This window comes from Dasypus novemcinctus, chromosome 8 (assembly GCF_030445035.2).
Source record: "Dasypus novemcinctus isolate mDasNov1 chromosome 8, mDasNov1.1.hap2, whole genome shotgun sequence".
Lineage (NCBI taxonomy): Eukaryota > Metazoa > Chordata > Mammalia > Cingulata > Dasypodidae > Dasypus > Dasypus novemcinctus.
This window is the reverse complement of record NC_080680.1, coordinates 14,238,359-14,262,985: the sequence shown is the minus strand read 5'-3', so window position 1 is coordinate 14,262,985 and position 24,627 is coordinate 14,238,359. Positions and strand designations below refer to the sequence as shown.

At 58.1% G+C, this 24,627-nt stretch overlaps 1 protein-coding gene across 1 annotated transcript in view; it reads left to right on the top strand.

The window, feature by feature from the left end:
- Window positions 1-24,279, top strand: part of WNK2 (WNK lysine deficient protein kinase 2) — a 170,159-nt gene extending 145,880 nt beyond the window's left edge. The window contains exons 21-29 of the mRNA XM_071216586.1: window positions 1,597-1,673; window positions 1,770-2,398; window positions 5,327-5,541; window positions 6,573-6,782; window positions 7,618-7,716; window positions 15,462-15,506; window positions 17,103-17,365; window positions 20,965-21,052; window positions 24,043-24,279. Coding sequence (XP_071072687.1) covers window positions 1,597-1,673; window positions 1,770-2,398; window positions 5,327-5,541; window positions 6,573-6,782; window positions 7,618-7,716; window positions 15,462-15,506; window positions 17,103-17,365; window positions 20,965-21,052; window positions 24,043-24,068 — 1,652 coding nt within the window. The 3' untranslated portion in view covers window positions 24,069-24,279. The remainder of the gene's footprint in view (window positions 1-1,596; window positions 1,674-1,769; window positions 2,399-5,326; window positions 5,542-6,572; window positions 6,783-7,617; window positions 7,717-15,461; window positions 15,507-17,102; window positions 17,366-20,964; window positions 21,053-24,042) is intronic.
- The last annotated feature ends 348 nt before the right edge of the window (window positions 24,280-24,627 follow it).

The window sequence follows — 24,627 nt, the reverse complement described above, 5'->3', positions numbered from 1 at the left end:
GAATCCTCGGGGGCTCCAAAGGTAGTTGGTCTTAACCTCTCAGGCTGGAATTTCTTGGGGGACGTGTAAGATAAGAAAAGGATCCTGAAGAAGGCTTTCTGTAATAGGAACCTTTGTGTGCATCTGTGGCAAGGTGCAGGGTCTGCTGACCAGGCTGACCCACCCTAGCCCACCTCCCCCTGCTGGAAAGCCGCATTCATGTCCAGATGCTCCAGGAGGGGCTGGGGAGTGTGCATGGGGCTGGGCAGCCGTCACACGGTCAGAAGCTGCAGCGCCTGGAAACAGGAACCGGTGCTCTGCAGCCTGGGGATGCCGAGGGGCTTGGGGGCCAGAGCTTGGGTGCTGCAGAGGGCGAGAGCGAGCTGGGTGGTGGAGGGCGTGCTCGGTGCTCTGCACTGTGCTTCTGCTGCGCCCCAGCAGAGGCTGGCCTCCGTGTGAGAGATCCAGTCCCTGGGCTTCAGCGAGGTCTGGTCACTTGCAAGCAACAGCCGCTCCAGGATCCAGGGCACACAACTTGGCAGAGGCGGCTCTAGAGACAGGTCCTAGTTCAGAGAAAGAGGGTGTGAAGTTGGCTGTGAACCCCACGTCCCTGGAGGTTTGCAAAGAGGGGAGCGGCAGCACCCCTGCAGGGGCTGTGGAGAGGGGGTCAGCCATGACAGACTGGTGCATCTCCCCTGGAATCTGATTTGGGATAAACTTTCCCTCGCGAGTTTCCACGCCGGATGTGCCAAGGAGACCTGCCTCCTGCGTGTGCTTGGGGCTGCACCTCTCAGCCTTGCCGACACCGCCCCTCTGCAGCACGGCGTCCCCTGGGCGGCCTCATGGGGGCCTGCCCTTAGCTTTCTCGAGCCTTATGAGTGCCCCAGCTCTGGCCAGGGCCCCGCGCATCTAATTCCTTCTGCTCTCTCCTTCACTCTTCACAGTGGCCCAGGGAGACGTGGTCAGAAATGTCAACTCCCCTTTCTAGACTGAGAAAACTGACCATCTCAGAATAAGCAGGCATTTCCATGACATTTAGGAACCAGGATTAGAAATTAGCCCTACTTATCTTCTCCTCCCCTTCCCTCAAAAGACCCTTTTAAAATCTAGAGGGGAAAAATGGGTGGAAGCCATTCCAGTGCAGAAAGTCTACACCCAAAAACAAAAACAAATGTCCTGGGTTTGGTTGCCGGTACCTCCTGAAAAAAAAACAAAAACAAAAGCAAAACAAACAAAAACAAGTCGGGGAAGCCAATGTGGCTCAGTGGTTGAGCATTGACTTCCCACATCGTATGGCGTCCCGGGTTCATTCCCTGGCCCTGGTACCTAAACAAACAAAGTGTACATCCAGGGGCCCAGGGTGGGTGCCCCAGACAAGCTCAGCGGCACCGGGGCTGAGGGCCTGTTTCGGTTTCCCTTTCCCATACAAGCGTTCCAACCCACGGGGTGACACTGCCACACGCATGGGGTGTCTTGGCGTATCTTTAGTTTTCAAAGGTGGCTGGTCCCACAAACTACTGTTGAAGCGCCGGTCCCCCGCCCGGCCTGCCACAGTCCCGTGGGGTTCCCCTTCGCGCCATCCCAGCCTGAGTAACTGTTCTGGTATTCCTACGACAGAAGAGTCTTCCAGCAGCTCGCAGGGCTCCGGTGGACGCGCAGAGTCGGACCCGGCTGTGCCCGCCAGCCGCCTCGAGGTAGGCCGCCCCGGATGCGCCCCTCGGCCGAGTCCCGGGGGCGGGCTGTCCCCTGGAGGCCACCCTGAGTCTCTCCCTCCCCGGCTTGTTTCCCAGGACGCCCCTGCGTCCGCGAGCCCTGCCCGCGCAGCGCCTGAGGACCAGGGCGCCGGGGCCGAGCCCGCACGGGCGAACGCGGGGCCATGGGCGGCGGAGGGCGCGGCCTGCCCCCCTCGCAAGCGGCAGGACGGCAGCTCGCCGGCCAAGACCGTCGGCCGCTTCTCGGTGGTCAGCACGCAGGACGAGTGGACCCTGGCCTCCCCGCACAGCCTGCGCTACTCGGCCCCGCCCGACGTCTACCTGGACGAGCTCCCCGCCAGCCCCGACCTGAAGCTGGCGGTGCGGCGGGTCCAGACGGCCTCCTCCATCGAGGCGGGCGCGGGCGAGCCGGTGTCCAGCGACTCCGGGGACGAGGGCCCGCGGCGGAGGCCGCCGGTGCAGAAGCAGGCCTCCCTGCCCAGCAGCGGCAGCGTGGCCGGCGACTTCGTCAGGAAGGCCGCCGCCTTCCTGCACAGGTCCTCGAGGACGGGCCCGCTGGGCCCGGAGCCGCCCGGCAGGGAGGGCGCCAAGATCCCCACCATCAGCATCACCTCCTTCCACTCCCAGTCGTCCTACATCAGCAGCGACAACGACTCGGAGTTCGAGGACGCCGACATCAAGAAGGAACTGCAGAGCCTGCGAGAGAAGTACGCGCGGCGTGGGGGCGGGGGCCGCGCATGCGCGTCTCCGGCCGGCGGCCCCGCTGCCCCGGGGACGTCTGGGAAACGCCCCGGATGGAGTTAGCGGAAGCGCAGGCTGCGCGGGTGTGCTTGGAGCTGGGCGTTCGGGGCGGCGGAGGGAAGAGGGAAGTGGCGAGATTGACTTAGATCCGACCCTGGGGACGTTGAAGGCAGACAGCTCTGCCCTCAGAGGCGCCTCGTGCCTGGCTTCTGCTGGGTTCTCCAGGGAGCGGCTCCCCTTCTCCCCACGTCTCCCTCAGGCACCTGTTTCTTTTCCTTTTGTTGCCTTCCACTTAAGAGTCCAAGGACTGTCACTTAGCTACGTTCCTTCCTTCCGCTCACCCTTTGATCTGGCAAATCTTTAGTCTGCCCCTACCGTGGCGCCGGGGTCAGAAGGGTGCTGATGGGTCAGGTGGGAGGGGCCTGGCATTTTGTTCTTAAGATGGGACTGCCGCGGAATTCACCAGCAACCAGAGACCTGGCGTCCTTCTGGAAGGTGATTTTGACCTGGGTGCTCTTAAAACTGGTTAATAGCAAGAAGGAGCGGATTCCTGCCGCCTTTCTCCGATTACTGGCTTGAAACTGGGCACAACCTTTGCTCTCCCTTATATATGCTCTCCGCTGCGGACTTAGGCAGCACTGGGCCCAGGAGAGTGCGGGCGCTGCCCCTGCCCCCCCCACGCTGGAGGGTGAGTCAGGGCTGGCCAGTCGGGGATTTATGGAGTATCTGCAGATTGCTCAGCCTGCCACGGGTGCTGTGCAGGAACCGAAGGGGGCCAGGAAGGGGGCTTGCTGTGTGCAGCCGACACTGGTCTTAGAGGGGCGGCCTGGGGCAGCCATCCTGTTTGGCAGAGCCTTTGCTAAGGTCAGCGGGAGGACCAGAGAACGGGCCACAACCCACGGAGAGCGGCAGGGACTCTGCCAAGTGCACTGAGTGTGCCGCCTCTGCTTCCCCGACGGCCCTCTCAATTAGGGGCATCCGCTTGGGGCGGCAAGGGGTCAGCCAGGGCAAGGTGGAGGTGGGAGGCTGTCCAGGCCTGGCTCGTACCCCAGAGGCAGGTCGAAGTGCCAGGCTGGGGCCTGACTGCTGGGAGGAGAGCCTTGGGGGTGAGACAGGAGAGTCTGGCAGTGAGAAAGCAGGTGGCGTGGGCCTCTGTTGAGACGAGCCTGTAGCCTGCAGGTAGCAGAAGAGGCTGTTCAGCACATCCCTAGGAGTGTCAATTGAGGGGATGTGGTGACCACCAATCCAGTGGTCTCAAACCTTAGTGTGCCTTGGAATCCCCCCCAACCAGAGACTTTGTTAAAATGCAAATTCCCAGGTCCCACCCCAGAGTCACTAATTCCAGAGAGTGGCTGCCAAGCTCCACAGAGTGCGGTACTCGGCAGAGAGCACGCTTCGAGAAGCCCCTCTGCAGACTGCTGGGCACTGCACTGGGGGCAGCTGCAATCAGGCATCTTGGCCGACCCCCCGGGGAGGGCAGCCAGGGGTGCGTGCCTCCCAGTGGAGGACCCCAGAATTACGTTGAAGGTGACACACTCTCTGCTTACCTGGTATATCTCTCACATCAATCGGCTTTCACTCTTGAAGTAGTGTACCTGTTTCCAAAGCTACGTGGCACCTTGCTGGTTGTCCCTGACATTTGCGGCAAGAAAGCTACTCAGATTTTTTTTTTTAAAGCCCTAGAAAGTCATTTTCCTAAACCAAATCCAGCAGGAGTTGAAGATGACATGAGCAAAAATCAGAACTTCCTTCCTCATGTCCAACCCTGAAAGGCACCTGGTTTCCTAGCCCTAAAAGCAGGAGGCCGGGGGTCTCCCATCAGGCTTGGAGGCTGGCGCCCCCTGGCTTGGAGAAGCCATGGCCCTTCCCTCACCAGTGATATTGCCTGTTTTTTACTTTCATCTTTTTTTTTTTCTTTTTAAGTTTTTATCTTGGCAGTTGCAAAATAATACAAACCCTATATGAAGAACTCCAGCATACCCCAGATCTACCAGTTTCAACATTTTCCCACATTTGCTATATCATTCTATCTAGCTAGCTAGCTGTCCATCTATTTTCTAAACATTTTAAGAGTAGTTTGTATACATCATGCTCCTTGAACACACTATACTTCCATGTACATTTCCTAAGAACAAAGACATTGACTTATGTAGCCACCATAGGTACAGCTGTCAAGTTCAAGAAATTTAGCATTGTACTTCCAGCTTAACAGTGACTTCTGCCTCTGCGTCCCGTGCAAGACTGCAGCCCAGGATGGGAAGGGTGGTGTTGCCTGCAGAGGCCCCCATGGGGCAGCCTCCCTGCCAGCCCCCCGCCACTAGCAGTCCCCAAGTGCGTTCCACAGGCGTGCTCACTCGCGCCTTCCATTCATCTAAGGTGTCTTTCCATACTCTGTGGCCTCGTGTGGAAGAAATCACACACATCTGTGTAGTAAACCGAGGCAGTCTCTCACTTCTGAATGGCTATTATTTTGTCTTCACCTGTGTTTAGGATTTATTGCTAAGCATAAATAGAAATTTGAAGTCATCCACCCACCCCCACCTACCATTAAAAAATTAAAAAAACGGGCAGATGTCAGGTAGATATTGCTGTCTTAGACTTTCTGACAGCTCTGAGCATGACAGGGTAGGGGGTAGGTGGGTGTGGTGACAGCATTACACTGATTTCATATGTACTGGAAACCAACTCTACTGGAAGTGACTCCTCAACGCCCCCATGGGGCACTTGAGGGGCTCGTGTAAGGCGCAGTTGAGTCTGTTGAACGAACACACACACACACACACACACACACCAGGTGCCCACAGAGCCTTCCTCCCAGGGCAGGTGGGGTCGCTGCGTGGTGGGAAGCGGCTGAGGGACCTCCCTGCCCTGCCTCCCTCCTCTGCCTCCTCCAGGCACCTGAAGGAGATCTCTGAGCTGCAGACCCAGCAGAAGCAGGAAATCGAGGCCCTGTACCAGCGCCTGGGCAAGCCGCTGCCTCCCAACGTGGGCTTCTTCCACACGGCGCCCCCTTCCGGCCGGCGGAGGAAAACCAGCAAGAGCAAGCTGAAGGCGGGGAAGCTGCTGAACCCCCTGGTGCAGCAGCTGAAGGTCGTGGCCTCCAACACAGGTGGGCCGTGGCGCCCCTCCGGGCTGCGCCGGGGAGGGGCTAGGCAAGGGAGGTGGGGGGAGGGCAAGCACTGCCCAGTTGGAGAGCGGGGAGGGCGAGCAGGCCCCCGGAGGGCTGCGGGGTCCCAGAGCCCTGGGAGAGCGCGGGGGCTTTTCCTCTCATGCCTGCTCTCCTGGACCTGGGAATGGCCCGGCCGGCCGTGGGCAGGCCTCTGTGCCTCCTGGACCCCGGATAGAGAGGGACAGGTGGCCAACAGGCAGGGACCTCTCCAAGCCCAGTTCCGGCCCTCAGTGAGAGATGGGGGTGCCATCAGAAGGGGCTGCCTGGTTTGCCGTTCAGTCCTCAGCGTGTGTGGAAGGAGGCTGGAGGGGGGCGCGGTGTCCACAGAGCTGGGGGAGCTGGGGCTGCCTGGGGTGGGAGGGGTGTCCATGAGCCCTGCTTCTCCGTCTTCCATCTGCTGACCCTGCCTCACTGGGCGTCTGCGGAGCTGCCTCTGGGGGGTGGGTAGGAGGGCGCCAGGCCTAGGGGACCCTTCTGGCTCTGCCATCGACAGCGCTTTATCAAGGAGGGTCCCTGGCAGGCCTTCTGGCTCCTCCAGCTCTGCCCACCCTGAGGTAGGTGAGGTGGGGAGCCCGCTGCTGAGTGAGCACAGGAGCCCACCCTTGCACCTGCGTCCTGCGGGGTACACTCACGGGAATGGGCTGTGATTCGGCCTGTGGAAGCCCACCTGCTCACCTGTGGCCTAGGGGTCTGTCCCCAGATGGGCTGGGGTCTCCTAGCTACATTTGAACAACAGTGACTCAGAGAGAAAGAACCCCTGACGCTGCCTTCACGGTCGGCAGACACTGTGGTCACTCACCAAGCTCCCCAGCACCCCGCCGTGGGCGCGAGGGCTTTGTGCCCCCTGGCGTCCGGCGGACTCTCCAAGGTCACCCAGCAAATGGCAGAGAGGATCAGACGTGCCCCCACCAGGGGCGGGGGCTGGCCGGCGGCGCCTCATCGTACCCGTTGCCGTCTTCTCCCCCGCCCAGGTCACTTGTCAGACTGCAGCAGAGGCCCTCCTGTTAAGGAGCCTGCCGCCCGGAGTGCTGGGCCGGCCGCGGACAGCAGCGTGGCGTCCCCGGCGCCAGCCCCGTGCGGGAAGGCGGTGCAGACCCAGCAGCCCTGCTCCGTCAAGGCCTCGCTGTCTGCTGACATCTGCTCCGGCTTAGCCAGCGACGGAGGTGGAGCACACGGCCAAGGTGACTTCCAGCTTTCCGCTCCCCGGGCATGCACTAGCCACGCAGGGCCTCGGTGCTGTCCCCAGGACCACACCGAAGTAGAGAGCAGGGCACGCGCGGCAGCAGAGCCTGCTGGGCAGCTCCGTAAAACCAAACCAGACAAAAAGCTTGCCTTTGAACGGAAAGGACGGAGTTGCTGGGGCCTCGCCCGGCCTGACTGCGAGCGGCTCAGAGGGAGGAGGTGCTTGGCTAGGACGGTCCTAGGGGAGGTCACCGAGACCCTCGGGAGGCCTGGTCCCTGACCAGGGAGAGGAGTCAGGCGTGGGAGGCAGACGTGGCAACCCCGGCGGCTTTGCGGCGGCGAGTCCTAGCTCGGCCCGGCCCCCTGTACCCCCACCCCGGCCCCCAGCAGAGCCAGCACGGTGCTAAACACCGGGTCCTTCGGCTCAGGAAGGACGGCTTGGGAGGAGGGCGGAGCTTTTGGGCTGGGAGACTGACCTCGAGATGGCAATGTCCTCTGTCCAGCGCGGCAAGGGACCCAAGCAGCCGCTTGACAAAGCGCTCCGTCTTGCTCCTCAACCGTCTGCGCCCAAAGAAATCGTGGTCACTGTGACAAAGGTGCCAAACCCAGCCCCCATGCCACCCGCCCGCCCCTCTGGGAGCTCGCCTCTCTTCTGCTCCTACCCAGCCTCCTTTCCCCCACATGGTCAGTGGCTTTGTCCTCTGGGCTGGGCTAGTTGGAGCCGTGGCTGTTAAGTAGCAGAGCTGATGTGACTGGTGTGGTAGGAGGCGGAATCGCAGCGACTTGTACTTGATAAGTGTCTCTTTGTTTTCTTCCCTTTATATTCATTTGCAGGCTGGACGGTTTACCATCAAACGTCTGAGAGAGTGACCTATAAATCTAGTAGCAAACCTCGTACCAGATTCCTCAGTGGACCTGTGTCTTTGTCCATCTGTCTGTATTTGTTCTTTTGTATTTTATCACCTCCTGTCCCTTGGTTTCTGACCCCGCTCCTTCTCTGTCTTCACTGGTGCTTCTAATGCATTCAGTAGGATCCCTTCCCCTCCCCGTTGAAATGACCTGTTAACACCGAAAGCAGTACCCCTGAGCCTTGCCTTTTTGAACGCTCTCCATCCACACCCCTCCTCTTGTCCTCAAGAAAGCTCGTGGGTATGCTTTTGGCTCGTGCCTGGACCCCGAAAGCATGTGCACAGCCTCACCCGCCCCCCCAGCCCTGGTCGGTGATGCCGTCCAGGGCACACCAAGACGCTCCGTATCTTGTCACTCTTTAATTTTGATTTATTGTGTTTTTTTTTTTAAATGTCAGAAGTGGTTTTTTTTGTTTTGTTTTTATTTTTTTCTGTTGCGATGGTGGCAAATATACACGTCCGCTGTCCCCAGTTCCAGCGACAACAAAAAGACAACCCCAACCTCCTCTAGACGCATGGTGTTTTCACCCATGTTTGGACTCTGAAGACATGCATGTAGCAAGCCGATACATTCTAGAAGGTCACTGGAGGGTATACCTTCTGCACCAGGGCTGTATTCACGACAACACTCAGTACTGTCTCTACCCGCTGCCCCCGCCCCCGCATGTGAGGTGCTGAGAGAACGTGCTCCAGCTAGGACGCCCCAGCCCTTCGCCTCCCAGACACGGCGTCTGGTCACCTCCAAACCGCACGGTGACGCTTCTGCCTTCTCCAGCCCCTAAAGACACGGTTCACTGAACCTGTGGCTCTCCTGCCCGGGGAGTGCCGTCCCTCCCACCCAGCCTTCCCGGCTTCTAGCTGGAGCACTTCCCTTGCTGTACTTTCTTCTGACCTTTGGCGACCTCACAGATGAGGTCAGTTAAGCAGTTCCTGCAGTCCCTCCCGAACCAGGTTCCACGCCAGCCTCCTCCGCCCAGGCATCCCATTTCCGGTGCTGGAACTTCTGCTTAGGGCCTTTCACCTCCCTGCGGGTGTTTCCCCGGCTCAGAAGGATTGGCCGAGAATGCAAAAGCCCAGAGGGTTTTCAGGTTTTTCTTCCGCAATGAAAAAATGAGGCTTTTTTTTAAAACAATGGGATGGAGATCCTGGCTTGGGGCACCTGACTTTTTGCTGGTGCAAGAAAGATACATTGTCCTTGTCAGGATCCGGAGGCCACGTCCACGGCTAGACAGTGACTGGAGCAATGTCCCTTCCCATCAGCTCCCCGCCCGGTGTCTCCACTGGTTCATCTCCAGGCCAGACAGGTGAAAGGCACAAGACCGCTCAGAAAGGCTCCAGGGCTTTTCCGAAGGCCCAGCGTTTCTAAGCATAGGCAAGCGACTCCTCGTCCAGTGCTGACGGTCCCCCCGTTTCAGCCTCGATGTCCCTGGGCTGTCTGGCTTTGGGTTAGCTGCTTAGCTGAGGCCCGGGGTGCGGGGGGAGCGCACTCGTGGGTGTCCTAGACCTCTCAGCCGGGCTCCCAGGTGCGCTCGGTGCCGGCGTGTGCGTGCAGCTCTCCCCGCCAGGCACCTGCAGCTCAGAGGAGGCCGCCCGTCACGCCGGGGCGGCCGCAGGTCGGCAGGCAGGAGGGGTGGCATTTAGTCCGAGGCAGAATTAGAACAGATGGCTATTTTCCCAAAGAGCGTGATGTGTACAGCCGAGACGGTCATCATTCTGTCAGATGGTGGGTGGTTGTTTTTTAAGAATTCTCACTTGTTCTGCCATTTATTATTGCTCCGAGACTGAAAAACAAAAAACAACCACTGAGGCCGAGCATGGACAAATGGTTTGGGTTTGACCCGCATGCCCGTGACCAGGAAAGAAGGACTGTCCGGCACGGCTTAATGGCACACGGGCAGACAGGGCCCCGCCAGTGCTTTTAGACGGCAGTGAAAGCTGGCTGCCCCTTCTGGGAGGTTCCAGGAGCCTGTTGCAATGGGACATCTGGGGCCCGTTCTCTCCCCAGTGTTGTAACTCGACGGCAGGGCTTTGGGCAGGCTGTGGCTGGGCTCGTATCGTCCTCAGGCCCCCCAAGTGGTCAGGGAGGGCTTGCAGGCTGTGCTGCAGCCCCGGACCCTGAGCAGAAGGCGCAGCAGGTGGCAGGCGCAGGCTCGGAAGGGTCCAGGCAGCCCAGCTCACTCTGCTGGTGCCCCGGCCTGCCCCTCCTGCAGGGGCCGGGGGTCCGTGGGAGACGGCAGCTTCTCATTGAGCACCTCAGTGCTGCTTCCTGTGCTAACCTGGCAAGGGGGCCCTCAAAAGAGAGGGGGGCTTGGCCCTTGCCTCGGTCCTTCTATCGTTTGTGAAAAGACCAAATGAGAAGGAAAAAACAGACTCAGAGCCAGTCAGCTCCAGGGGTGCAGGGGCCCCTGAGGGCCTGGGAGTCAGGGAGCCCTGGCAGAGGGGCCACGCTCGAGCTGGGCATCGAGGGATGGGTGGCACTGAAAGGGGGAGAGGAGAGCACTTGGGGCGGGCCAGGATGTGCCGTGGAGGGCAGGGTACTGGCCCCCCAGTGGGCTGATGATGCTGGAGGAGAGGAGGGTGGCGGTGGCTGCAGCAGGTGCGCCGAAGGCCTGGGGTGCAGGCGGAGCAGCCAGCTGTCCGGCCTGGTGGCCAGGAGACGCTGTGCATGTGGTGCAATGCTGGTGGTGGCACACACGTGTGCACTGCATCGCACTATGGGTACGTCTGTGCTACATACGTGTACAGGCCTGCGTGGGTGCGCGTATGTGCCTTTAAAATTGTTGGTTACCTGCCTGGATTTGTGGCATCCCCGCTTCCCGGCACAGTGGAAGCAAAACGGCTTACAGCTCGGGGACAGAGAGGTCACGGCGTCCACTGTGCAAACCCAGGCCCAATGAGGGCGTGAGCCGGGCAGGCCGAGGGTTGCCGAGCCCTGGGGCAGAGCCAGGCCAGCGCAGCAGGCAGCCCAGAAGACCTGCGGTATGGGGGGCTCAGTGTTGTGAGACGGTGTCGGCAGGGGCCCGGCCCTGGCTAGGAGCCCAGGATGGCGGACAGGGTGAGCCTGGAAGGCAGGAAGGGGCTTCCTGGTGGTGTGGCCCGAGGGTGCAGCCCCGGGGGTGCGGGGCAATAGCTGGGCCAAGCCCCAGTAAAGGCGTGGACCACAGGGGCCCGCGGCCCATGCCTCAGCAGCCCCTCTGAGCATGTGCTCAGCCACCTGTCTAATGGGGCCCTGGAGGCAGCGGTGACATCGGGTGTGACCTTGGCAGAGACCTCACCACCAGCCTGGGCTGGGAATGCCAGACGTGGGAAACGGCCTGCTGGGCTTGGCAGAGGCACCTGGGAAGCCCGGGGACTCCTGGAGCGGGGGCTCGGGGAGAAGCGACCCAGGCTCAGAAACTCGAATCGAGGAGTGTTCCTGCTGGTCGAAGCTCTCGTCAGACCCCTCTGCCCTGCCACCCCCCATCTGGGCTCTTGCCCCTCCTCTCGGCAGGGGCAGTTACTCATGTTTTTCCGGCCCTTTCTCCAGGCCTGTCGGAAGCATCTAGTGTCGCTGGCTCTCCTGGTGTTTTCCATGCAGCTCTCAGCAGCTTGCCTTGCCCCTCCCCGGGGACTCCCTGATGCTGCTGCCTGGCCCTTGTGGCCCCCTCGTCCACCCCAGACTGGACTGTGCCCTGAGCAGTGTCCTCTGGGCTCTGGAATGTCCCCCCTGGTGTGTAGTGCCTTCCTTTCAAGGAGGGGGCAGCATGGGGTCAGGGGCTGCTTGGGTCCTGGGCCTCCTCCCCCAGAACGGCCCTCTGCGGTGGGTGTGATGGGAGGATGCCTGGAGAGGAGGGGCTGCCCCCACCCCCAGGTGGGCTGTCGGGGAGCAGGCACCTGTATGACAGGTGGTGACTGAAGCCCAGCAGGACGGAGTAAATGTCCCCAGGTCACTGCTGGGTGGCACTGAGACAGAGCCTCGTTTCCCAGTTCACACTTCAGGGACCGTTTTTGACCCCCGCCCGTGAACTTGGTTGTTTGAAGCAGAGAGATCCGAGTGGTGATTTGTGCACCGTCGGCTTTGTCCCAGAAAGCAGCGTCAAACGGCAACTGCGCGCAGGAACCAGCAGTGGTGCTTGGTGTCACGGGGCACGCTGAGGCCAGCTGGCCTGGATCTGGGCCCGAGGACGTGCTTGGCTGACCTGAGGGGAGGGGGGTCCGCCCAAGGAGGGCAGTGGACCCTGGCCTCCTCCGGCCCCTCCTACACGGGTGAACTTTCCCGGCCAGGCTGCCGGGACAGCCTCGCAGCGGGTGGGCTTGAACAGCCACCATCAGCTCGCGACTCTGAGGCTCGGGGCAGGCCACGGCCTCGGTGTTGGCAGCGCGATGCTCTCTCCCCAGGACCGAGGCGTCGATACCGCTCGCCACCCTCCGTGGGCCCCTGGGCCTGAAGCCCGGCCTCTGTCTCACGGCAGTGTCCTCTCCTCCCGCTTCGGTGACCTGCCGGTTCTCTTTTGAAGGCCTTCAGGGATCTGGATGAATCCCACCCTTATCCAGTGGGCCACACCTTAATAAAAGTAACATCCTGAGGAGCAGATGTGGCTCAAGCGGTTGAGTGCCTGCTTCCCACACGGGAGGTCCCGGGTTCGTTTTCTGGTGCCTCCTACGAACAAAACAAAAACAGAAAAGCCAACTTGGGAGCTGATGTGGCTCAGTGGTGGAGTGCCAGCTTCCCACATACAAGATCCCGGGTTCAGTCCTCAGCCCCGTACCTCAAAAGCAAAAAAACGTGTTCAGGAGGGCCTGTTTAGGTCCGTAACTCAATCTCCTACAACTCTGATATCAAAAGCAAGCCTGACAGATTGCTCCAGGGCCTGCCCACTTTCCCAGCAGTCTGCCCGAGTCAGCCTTGCTTGTGAATACTTAGCAGTTGATGCAAGCCCTTTGCAGTCCCCAGGGGTCTGGGCAGTGGTGTTTTCTGCATGCGTGAGCATCCAGAGATGCTGACAGGCTAGGCCAGGTGACCGTGCTCTCAGAGCTGGATACAGGCGGGCAGGGCAGAGCGGGGGCCTAGGATCACCATTGCCCGAGACCCCGCGGGGCCCGGCAGTGAAGAGGCCAGCAGCCCTGCGCTGTGAGGGTGGGTCTTCTCCACACATCTGTCAGACAAGAAACAGAGGAAGCCAAGTGAAAGAGCTGCTCCTTTTTCCTCAGTGCCACCCCCTTTAAACTGGGAGAAGAAATTAGAGCATTTCTGGGAAAAGACTTCTGTGCCTCTCACTCACCTCGAGGCCACAGTCAGAGCCCACGGGGAGCGCCTCACTGAAAGGGCCCCAGGCTCCCCAGCATCAGGCCTTTCTGTACTCTTGGCCAGGGGCAGAAGGAAGCCCTGTTGGCTGGTGGTAGCTCCTCCAGCAGCAGGCACAGTGTCTGGTCCGGTCCTAGTGGCCCAGATCCTCGACTCGGATTCAGTTGACTCTAAAATCGTCCTAGAGTAGGGGTGCCAAGATTCAGCTCTGAAAACAGGCCCTGGCTCCTCCTGGTGTTTCCAGGAAGGCAGCGGGCACACAGGGCAGGCCCTTCTCTCTTCCTTCCCAGTAGTCATGATAAATAAATGCAGTGCTTCCAGCCACACCGCAAACGGCCAGCCAGGCCCAGAGCTGCCTTTCCCTGCTGCAGCCCCAACCTAAGAGCTAGGCTGCTGTCCTTAAGGGCACCTGTACAGGGCCATTGTAGCCAGCCAGGTGGAGAATTGGTGCCCACAGCTGGCCTGGGTGTACAGCTGCCGTCTTCATCTGCCAGGCTGCTGTAACAAAGACCACAGGCTGGCTGGCTTTATGAACAGAGGTTTATCCTCTCATGGTTTTGGAGACCAGAAATCCAAAATCAAGGTGTCGGCTGGGCCATGCTTTCTCCAGAGTCTCCTGTAGGGTTCTGTCTTCCACAGACTCCGTGTCCAATTTCGTCTGCTTACACGGACTCCGTCATACTGGAGGAAAGCCCATCCTGGCGCAGTTTGACTTCACTTTAATAACACCATCAAAGGTCCTTTTTAAAATGACAACAGATGTGGCTCAAGTGGTTGGGCACCTGCTTTCCACACGGGAGGAGCTGGGTTCAGTCCTCGGTGCCTCCTAAAAACAAAAACAACAAGCAAAATGAAATAAAACAACTCGGGAGCCAGTGTGGCTCAGTGGCTGAGCACTGGCTTCCTGCATATGAGGTTCAGGAGTCAATCCCCGGCCCTGGTACCTCGGGGGGAAAAAAAAATGACATCACCCTAGAGGGACTATGGAAGAGAAGTTCTGAAGATCTAGTCTAAATTCTGAGACAAAATCCTACTAGAAATCTTCCCGTGGAAGGGAAGCTTAGCTTGTTTTCTATAGTCAGAAGGATACTTGAGGGTTTGTGACCCTTATGGGTTGATCATGTCCCCCACGAAGACATGGCCAAGTCCGACACAGCCCTGGTCCAGTGGGGGATGCACCTGCTTAGCTTTACATTTTTGTCTCTACCTTAGAGACTAGCAGATGATCACCTCATTTTCTCTTGAAATTCACCTCAGAGGACATAAAGAATGAACTTTAAAATAGAAAAAAAAAAAGCCCACTTAATGTGCACTGGGTTTCAGAATTTCAGGAAACACAACTCTTCCCTATGTTTAGAAGCCTCCATTGGAGCCCGATGCCACAGTTGTCCTGCCCTGTTCCCGAGTAGCAGGAAGAGCAGGGGTGTTTGCGACTGTCACTGGGAACCCTCTTGTCGGAGAGGTCTGGGCAGGAGCCTAGAGCCGACTCGGTGCTGGCAGGGCCTTGCTGAGGGACCCTGGGGAGCGTCCGAGCCTGTCCTTGCCCCTCCCACCCCCGCCTACCCAGCTGTGTCGATGGTGAGGCCACACACCCCCTTCCTGCCCGCCCAGCTGGCCTGCCTGCCCCAAGGCTTGCATGGGCACGTGAGACACAGCCAGCACCCCACCCCACAAGCTGGGCACTGGCTCCTCAAGCCTTGCCAGAAATTATGCATTGCCCATGTAGGTTTTAAAAGTCCATGTCCCACCCTTGACAACCTCCAGTGGCCTTAGTGGTGGTCCAAGCGATCAGGAGGCTAGAACGTTCCGGGTGGAGGTCTTGATAAGGAACGTGCAAAGAGGCACCGGTGTACTCAGAGGAGGCCCCAGGGTCACAGGGTCTGCCTCTGCCCACGACTCCACCCCCATTAGCAACTCGTGACATTCCCAGTTAAATGCCCAACAGAGGCCTGACTTGCACCAGTCATCCAAGGCCCTGGATTGGCCCCAGACCTGCCAAACAATGTATCTTTTTGGACTTGGAAAACCTCTGGATGAGCCTCAGGCAGCCAGGCAATGCCTGCCAGCTGGCTGCATCCTACCCAGCCATCCCGGCTGACTCTTAATGGGTTTTCTTGCCTCAACCAGTGGGCCTCCCAAAAGCCCTATGTTTGAAAGCCAAGCAGAGTTCCTTTTTTTTCTTTTTTCTGATATGCTTCTAGAGACAAACACTTCCACCTGAAGCTTGGAAAGCTTGACCTTGGCACCTCCACCTCCTCCGTAAAGCTTGTGTTCCCCGCACAGTCACTCAGGGTCGGGGCTGCCCGGGGAGTCCAGGTCGGGGCCTCTCGCCTCTCCTCTCTGAGCTGCTGACTTTTTGTCTGCCCTTCCTTGCCTAATGAGGACTTTGGCTTAAAGTTTGGTAGCTTGTCCCGCAGGTGTGTGCTGTCCCGCCTAACCGTGTTGTCTTGTATCGTTTCTTTTTTTTTTTCTTTTTTCCCTTGCAGGGTCTGCCCTGAAACGTCTCTGCCTAGGCAAAGAGCACAGCAGTAGTAACTATCCGGGTTTTTTTTTTTACCCCCTTTGTGGTTCTCTCCATCGCATGGGCTTTCTCATGGCTAGAGTGCCGCGCGGCTGGCTGGCCTGGGGGAGCCGAGGGGCCGGGCTCTGGGTCGGGCGTGGGACGCTCGCTGTCCTCCCTCCGTGGGGTCGTGCTTGCTTCTGCCTGGCGGGGGAGCTGCCCCGAGCTCCCGACACCCTTTGCGTCTCCATGGCTCCTCGGCTTTGTGCATCTCCCCAGTTCACATTTAACAGGCTTATCCTTTCTCCGGAATATCCCCAAATCACTAATGATTAATTGGCTCCTTTTCCAAAACCGTAGGAATGAGTATTTCCCTGAAGTGCTAAAGCTGAGTGCCTCCTCAAGAGGAGCGAAGTCCCGAATTGAATGGGTATTAGTCCACCTGGGCCCCACACTTCTCTCTCTATCTCGTGGTTGTTTCCCCACCCCTCCCTTTTTTTTTAATTTTCTGGCTGAAATGTTCATGTAGAAATAGCTCCGTGTGTGTAAAATCTCATCACTAATTTTTAAATTGTGTGTGTCTGTGCTTTTTCATTGCTAGCCACTAAAGTAGACTACATTTCTGAACAGCTTGTTTGAAGAGATGGTCATTAGATTATTTTTCAATGCAGAAAATTCCCAATTCGGCTCATTCCAAATTGCCAATCAGAAACCGCAGGGAGTGAGGCACGGGATACAATTTTAAAGGTCCTGTTTTGGTCATTTAAAAAAAAACCAAAAAACCTTTCAGTGAAGCGGCCAAGCACTCGCACCTTCGTCTTGTCCCTGGGAGCCCTGCTGTCACGAGGTAGGCAGGGCAGCTCCCAGACTTTTTCTAAAGGGTTGTCCCGTCTCCCCAGCTCCTACCTGTTAAATGAAATGCCATCAGCCCTGGCGGGCGTCATGGAGCTTGTTCGGCCGAAGTTAGGTGGGCCCCTACTCTTTTTACGCTTTACAAATACCTTCCCCAAATGCCCTGGGAAGGAAAGGTGCAATATCTGTATTTTAAATCCAGAGTAGCCAAGGCATTAAACTTTGTGGGGATGCCAGTAATTCAGCCAAAGGCAAGCCACTTCCTGAAGCCAGAGGCTTGCTAGAAGGACGGCAGCGGCGAGCGGCCCGAGCCCACTGCCCGGCAGAGTTCACCTCCGCAGGGAGCTGCTGCCCACTCAGAGCCACGGAGGCAGAGGCCAAGGGGCTTGACTCCCTTCACACCTCGCCGCGCCTCCTACGCTAGCGCCATCCCGGCTGTGCCACGGCGCGTCGGCGCCGCGCGAGCATCCGAGCCCTCTCCCCCAGGAGCCGGCGGCCGTGCAGGGGCCTGCACAGAGCGGGCCCGAGGCGCACCTGCCTGCCGCCGCCGGCCGGGGGAGCCCCCCGGGCAGAGGCCCCTGCCGCCGCCCGAGTCAGTGCCCACCAGCTCCCACCACAGGCCCCGCCGTCCAGACCAGCTCTTGAAGCAAGGTGTCGCCTGCCCTCAGGGAGCCCATTGTTTCAGCCATCACGTAAGAGTGACCGGAGCCAGCCGGCGGCGCTGGGCGGGCGGGCGGCGCCACCGACCCCGGACTGTGTGTGTGTGACTCCCTAGGGTCCTCCGCCAGCAGCCTGGTCCCGGGCCCCGAGCCGGGCCCGCAGCCCCCCGTGCCGGTCCCGGCGCAGGCCAACAACAGCAACAACAACCGGAAGGCCACCTTCACGGACGACCTGCACAAGCTGGTGGACGACTGGACCAGCAAGGCGGTGGGGGCCGCCCAGCTCAAGCCCTCGCTCAACCAGCTCAAGCAAAGCCAGAAGCTGCAGGACATGGAGGCCCAGGCCAGCCCGGCCCCGGCAGCCAGCGAGGCGCGGCCGGTAAGTGGGGCCACGGGGGCTGGGGCGGCGGCGGCGCGGATGGGCCAGCGCGCAGTGTGCAGGCCTCGTGTGAAGCTCTCCGCTGTTGGTGATCTTATATGTGTGTATGAGGCTTATTAGAAGGAGTTGGCTGGCGCGACCGGAGGGCTGGCAAGTCCAAACTCCACAGGGCACGCCACAAGCTGGAAACTCCCATAACGATGATGCTGAGGTCTTTACTTTGGATTTCCAGGGAAAGGTGATGTTGAGGCAGAAATTCTTCAGACCGCCAAGACCCTCAGTTACGGCTTTTAAGATCACCAACTGATTGGAGGAGGAGACTTTCCCTGCATTCCTGAGGGCAATCCGCTTTTCCCTTTGTGGGTGGTAGATGCAATCCATTGGTTGTAGATGCATATTCCATTTGCAGAATATCCTCACAGCAATGGTCAGGCCAGTGCTTGACCAAACTACTGGATTAGATGACCTAGCCAAGTTGATATACAAAATTGACCATCACACCCAGGAATTAGGTTTTCTGACGTTATGGGTGGGGAAACTGTGGCAGAGCAAAGTTACATAGCTTGCCCAAGTTGTCCCAGTTGCCAGGTGGAAGGGACAGTATCAGAAGCCAGGGAGCCCGCCCAAGCAGCACCTCCTGGCCCAGGTATGACAATACCACTCTCTCTTAGCTACTGTAACTTTATAGAAGATTAAGTATCTAAATAGTAAAAGACCTATAAACTTAATCATCTTGTTCAAGATTGTCTTGATTTTTCTAGGTCCTGAATATTTCCATATACATTTTAGAAACAGCCTGTCAATTTCTACAAAATAGCCTGCTGGGATTTTGATTGGGATTTGTAATGAATCTGTTGATTAGTTGGGTAAGAACTGACATTTTAACAATATTGAATATTCCTAAGATGGCATTGTCCTTTAAAATTCATTTTCCAATATGTATCAGTCAGAGTTGAAACAGAGAGAGAGAGTGTATGTGTGTGTGTGTGTGTGTGTGTATAGGAACACATACAGAGAGACTGATTTAAAGGAGCTGGCAAATCCTAAATCTTTAAGAGCAGCCATCAGGCTGGAAAACTCTTAGGCAGGAGTTGATGCAGTTTTGAGGCAGATTTTCCTCTTTTTTAGGAATTCCTCAGTTTTTCTTTTAAAGCAAACCCACATTATCAAGAATAATCTCTTTTACTTACTTAAAGTCACCTGAGTATAGATATCAATCACATCTACAAAATACCTTCCCAGAAACACCCGGTTAGTGTTTGAATAACTGGGATTCTAGCCTAGCCAAGTTGACACATAAAACTAATCATCACAGTCTACCTCTTGTCAACTTGGCACCCATAAACATCTCCTTAAACCATACTTAATCTCCAAATAAAAACAAAAGCTAAGTCAAATTTCCACCTAATGTGATACCACTGTCCTGCATACAACCAAAAATGTACACTCTTTCCAAAAGAGGATGTTTTGGGGGGTGACATCGCCTTGATATCCTGTAATTTATATATTATGATAGAAAATTAATACAACTTCAATATATAATGGGATAAGAAGGAAGAAAACAAAGATAATTGACATATATATACACACATTTATACATGCACACACAAACATGTAACAAAATAAGGAAAAAATACTCATAGTTACAGACCTTGTTTCTGTAACTAGTCATGTGGTCATACCATATTTATAAGCTATCTTCTTCCACTACCCATTTCATATTCCCTTCACCCTCAGCAGGCACCTCAGCTGGTTGTGGTTCTTTGCCTGGTTGAGTGTCCCAGCCTCCGTTCCTGGAGGGTCTGGGCCATTAGACCTGCCTGTATTGGGTTGTTGCAGTTTCCCATTGACTTTGATCACAGGGCATGGTAGTACCAAGAGATGCCCTAGGGGATCTCCTGTGTTTCAGGCAAACTCTTCCTTACCTCCACTGTGTAGTTACAGCCCAGTTTCCTCTTGATAATCCAGACCAGTCACTCCCTTCTTTGCCTGTTGACTCAGGGGCATGGAAAGCCCAAGTGGCCGGGTGGCAGTCTTAAACTCCCAGTTTAATGAATCGTTGTTGTGTGCTCCTCCTTCTTCTTACAAGAACACCAGTCGTTGAATTTAGTCCTTAATGAGTTTAGTCATTAATTAACATCTGCAAAGCCTCTATTTCCAAATAAGGTCACATTCTGAGGTTCCAGGTGGATGTGAATTTTGAGGGGACATTCAACCACTGCAGTCTGCCCTCTGGGTCCCCAATATTCACATCTGTCCCATGTGCCAACTATAGTCATTCCATCCCCAAAATTCTTTTCCCATTCTAACATTAAATCTAAAATCTTATCTGAACATCATCAACTCAAAAAGCTCCAAATCTCATCTTCCCAGTCACCTAAATCAAGGACGAGTGCATCTCTGGATATGGCCTCTCCTGGGACAGAGGTCCCCTGCATCGGTGAACATGTGACCCTAGAAAGCAAGTTGTCTGCTTCTGAAATACAGCAGTGGGGCAGGCAGAGGGCAGCCAGTTCTCAAGCTGAAAAGGAGAAAATGGAAGGTTTCACTGTTCTAAAGCAGTTCTGAAACACAGCAGGGCAAATTCCATTGCCTTTCAAGGCCTGAGAGTACAACTCCCCTCTCCTTCTGGCCTGGGGTTCTACCCACTGGTCCTTGGCAAATATATGAAAACAGGGTTGATTTTTGGACCTGCAGTCTTGCTGGATTTACCCATTAGTTCAGAAGTTGGTCTGTCTGTTCTTTTAAGTTTTCTACATACACAGTCTCTTCATCTGTAGATAAGGACAGTTTTTCCTCTCCAGCGTGTCCCTTTCATTCCTCTCCTTGCGTCGGCTGGGTCTTCCCACGCAGGGGTGGCGAGAAGCGGGCAGAGCCTTGGGGGAGATGCACCCGGCATTGCCCCTCTGATGCCGAGCTAGCTGTGCTGTCCGCAGATGCCCCGCACAGACCCAGGAGTTCCCGCTGGTCTAACTCGGCGTGCCGAGGGGGCTATGCGCAACGGGGCGCTGCATTTGTCAAATGCTCTGCTTACATCTCTGGAGTCCATCTCAGGGTTTTTCTCTCGTGTGAAACCTTGACTTCCGACGTGGTGGCAGCCTGGCGTCACTGGGGCGAGCCCCGCTTGGTTGACATTTGCAGGGTTTGATTTGCCGATGTTTTGTTGAGGCCTTTTGAAGGCCCTCGGCCTGTCATTTCCTTTCCTCGTCGTGTTTAGGCATCGGGGTCGTCAGCCGCCTCTCCCGTCCCTTCCAGCGGCTTCCCCTACGCGGCTGTGCCCTTGGGTGGTTGCGAGAGCATGAAGGGGCTTCTCCACCGTCACCTCCCGGGCACATCCACTTCATCCAGTCTCAGGCTCCTGGCTCCTTCCCGGCCTGCGCCTGGACACGTCCACAGTGCTGCGGGGCTTCTGGGGGGTCGGGGTCTCCCCTCCATGGCCCTGGCTGGTCATACAGGAGGTGTTGTAGGCAGCTGGGTAGACGGGTTTTCAGTGGGCCACGAGAGGATGCCTGTCCCACAGCAGGGTCCTGGGGCAGGTACAGCCTGGGACCGATCGCCGCCAGTGTAACCCTCCCTCTTCTTGTCTCCGTGTCTCTTAGATAAACCCGCCGCCAGCAGGAACCCCGGTGCCCGGCCCTCTGTCCACCACGGTCATTCCCGGAGTCGCCCCAGCCCTACCCATGCCAGGTACTGCCCTCTCGGGCTTTCCAGCCCCGGCCCGCGCAGCGCCTCTGGGCCTCCACAGGAGCCTGCTCCCGGCCCCCCTGCCCTGGGGGCACTGGCCTGCGCAGGTGGGCCAGCCGGGGGCTCAGGGCAGCTGGGACCTTGCCCAGCCACCCGGCCTGGGCACGCCAGGCCTGCCGAGGCTCCCACCATACTTGCAGCCGCCCGCTGTGCGCTCGGCCGGCCCCAGGCTGCGCATCACGTAGCCGCTCTCGTGCCGCTCGCCAGGCGGAGAGCTCTGGATGGCCCAGAGCCCTCAGGTCGGGGGTTGGCCTTGGCGTGCCCGGCCTGCCCACCCTGACAGGGCCACCCGGGGCAGGCCCAGCCGCAGAGGGGGGCTGCGTGCCGCTGGCAGTACCCGCTCCCTTAGTTGCTGGAGACACTCTACCCCCGGAGGTTCCAGCGGCAAACCCCTTGCGACCTTTGCGCCCAGTTCCTCTACTTGAATTGATCCTTAGAACATTGGAATAATAACCCCGCAGAAGTCCAGTGCCTTGAAGCTCCGCTTCTTCCGTGCCCTGATGGGAAGAGGTCGTAAAGAAATGTCACGTATCAGAAAGGTGTATTTGATTTCCGATTGGCTTGTGAGTTTATACCTTGTATTTCTTATTTTAAGTTGCAGAGATGGGGATGGTTTACACATTCGAAGCTATCTTTAGTTTTCTGTTGTAAAATGCCTTGGAAAAAAAGTAGAATTATTACTGTGAATATCGGGGCGTTGCTAACGTGCCCGGCAAGCTCCCCTCCGCTCAGCCCCTGGGAACAGGAGGCCTCTCTGTGTTGCCACAGTGGCCAGGAGAAGAGAAGAGGAATCGCATTCTTAACCAGCGCGTTCCGGGCACTCCTGGCGAGCTGCTGCAGCATCCCGGTGGCTGAGGCCTCTTAGGGAGACATGTCAGCAGCTTTGTCTGGCTTTGGGAACCTGCTGGAAAAACACAGAGAACAAACAGCCCTCAGTAACCCCCGGGCCGAGGCTCGGCTCAGCTCAGCCCGAGGAGGGGGGTAGGGGAGCAGACCCAGGCCGGACTCTCCTTTCTCTCCCATGGTTTACGGCACCGTCCCCTCCCTCTTTCAACTCACGAGCCGTGTTCTGCCCACCCTTTGCACACGGCCCGGCCCATTCAGTCCTTGTAAGGGCAGGGGTGGGCCAAGCATTATCTTCTCCTGGAAGGTCCAGGGGGCTCAGTGCAAACAGGCTGAAAACTGTCCCAGGCCAAGCGCAGAGGCCCCCCAGGTCTCCTCTGCAAAGACGTTTTCTCCTTCCTGATGGAAGGCCGACCGCCTTGCGCTCCGAGATGTGAGATGTGACTTGTGCGTGGTTCTCCTGTGGTGTGGAGCATTGGTAGAATGGTTACATTATTTTGGTTTAAATACCTTACACCACCAATTCAGTCAGAATTGGCTTTTCTAGGCAACCATGCAGAATCTTCTGCCTGGGCAAATGCTGTCGTAAGAGATTTCTGTCCTCTGTAATGCACGCCTCCGTCTGTGTGGTTGTGGAGCCTTGTCTGTTTCATGAGTAACTGGAACGCACCCTCACCGCTCCCTCCTCCAGCTCTCACTAGGCGTAAAGTTTGAGCCCCTCTTGCCTGTCAGTTCTTTCCCTGTACACCGACAGCCAAGGTGGCTTGAAGTCCCTGAGAGATTGTACATATTAAGGAGAAAAATAAACATTTTTGCTCGAAAACAGTGTGGAAGAAAATCTGTTTCTTGCCCACGCAGGAGCTGGCCTGGCCTCGTAGGGACGGGAGGGTGCAGAGTGGGGCTGGGTGCAGAGGCGTGGGTGGGACACAGCTGCCTCCCCAGCGGGCAGCCCCTGGGCAGGGCCCAGCCGTGCTGTGGGGCCGCGGGGCTGCCTGGGAGTGGGGCCAGGCTCCTGCCCGCAGGAACCCCCTCCCCAGCCTCTGGGGTTGGCAGGTCAGACGTGGGGGCGGGGGGCAGCCTGGGCTCCCGGGGAGACCCGGCCCTGCAGGTGCCAGGTGGCAGTCAGGGCAGTGAGCTGAGCCCTTCCGTCGTTGAGTTGCTCCTGAGTCAGAATTACCATTGGGGAGTTAGTGGGGCGAGCCGAGGGGGAGGCGCCTGAGGCCAGCCCTCGCTCGGCCCACCCCACGTGGGTCCTGTGTGCCTCCATTCCCTCTGGCTCGCCTTCCAGTGGCTGGGGGTGGGGGCCCTCCCTCCGCCCCCTCCAGGGCCAGCATCCATCCCTTGAGGGGCTTGGCTTCTCGGGAAGGCTCGGGGCTGATTCGAGGGCTCCCCAGGGGCTGCTGCACGCTTTGGGCCAGGGGTCTCCTTGCGCGAGGCGCGCCAGCTGAGGGGCCTGCTTTCGCCCCCCCACGCCGCCCGTGTCCTGGCTAGCGCTCTGCGCACGCGGCGAGGCTAGGGAGGTTGGGGGGGCAGAGCTGTCTGTGCTCAGCCTGGGCGGCTGCGTCACATCCCCAGGGGCACAGCGGAGACCCCGCGCACAGGCCAAGGGGCGCTTGGGGAGGAGCCGCCGCAGACGCCCCCTGCAGCCGGCGGCGGCGTGTGGGGTGCCGAGCTCTGAGCAGGTGGAGGGGGGGCACGCTGGGTTCGCCGGAACCTCACGGTTCCCCCAGGTACAGGTGGCAGTGCCCGCCCAGGGCACCGTCAGGTTTGCGGGAGGACTGGAGCTCGGAGCAGCCTTCCAGGGCCCCTGCCTGGAGGCGGACGGGGGGCTGCTGTTGCCGGGAGCCTCGGCTGGGCCGCGGGACCGCCTGCACGTTGTGCGGCTCGGCCGCGGGAGGAGGCCAGGCCGGCCCTCGAGGAGCGGGTGCCCTGGGCTCGTCACCCCGCGTGCGCGTCGGCAGCCCCCCCCCCCGGCGCGTGTTCGGGGCGGGCCGTGCGCCAGCCGGACTCGAGTCGGGGGCCCGGGCCCCGCGGACGAGTGGCCAGCCCCCGGCAGGACTGTAACGAGCTGTGGCCGTTTTGTTTTCTAGATTCTGAGCGTGAGAAGCCCGACTGAGCCCCGGCAGGCTGATGCCAACCCAGACGCCAGGCCCCGTGTCAACTAAAGCGGAAGGAGGGACGCTGGGAAGCGTGGGGCCCTCGGGCGAGCCGCGCTCCTTGTCCAGTCCCCGCCGTTTTGTAACCACTTTCTAAGCACTTTTTTTTATTCACAATTGGAAACACAAATGTAATGCAAGAATAAAAAAAAAATATTTTGGGGGAAAAAAGAGCTTTGGTTCTTAAAACACGTCCTCCTTCTGGGCGGGCCCTCCGCCAGGCGGGTGACTGCAGAGAGATGACAAGGAAACGGGGATGAGGAGAAGAGACAGGAGAGCGGGGGGCCTGGGGCAGCTCGGGGTTGCTCAGCCATTGTGGCAATGGCGTCCCGGGTGTAGGGGTGATTATTTGCATTTTAGATGGCACTTTGCAGTCTGTGAGCTCGGGGTCACACCACTGACCTTGTCCCACCATGTGGAGAAGACACCCAGGTCCCAAGATCTGAGCCACAGCCCAGAGTGAGGTGGAACGGCAGCCGCGCTGGGTTAGGCCCTAGCTCCTGTGCTCAGCGTCACCTG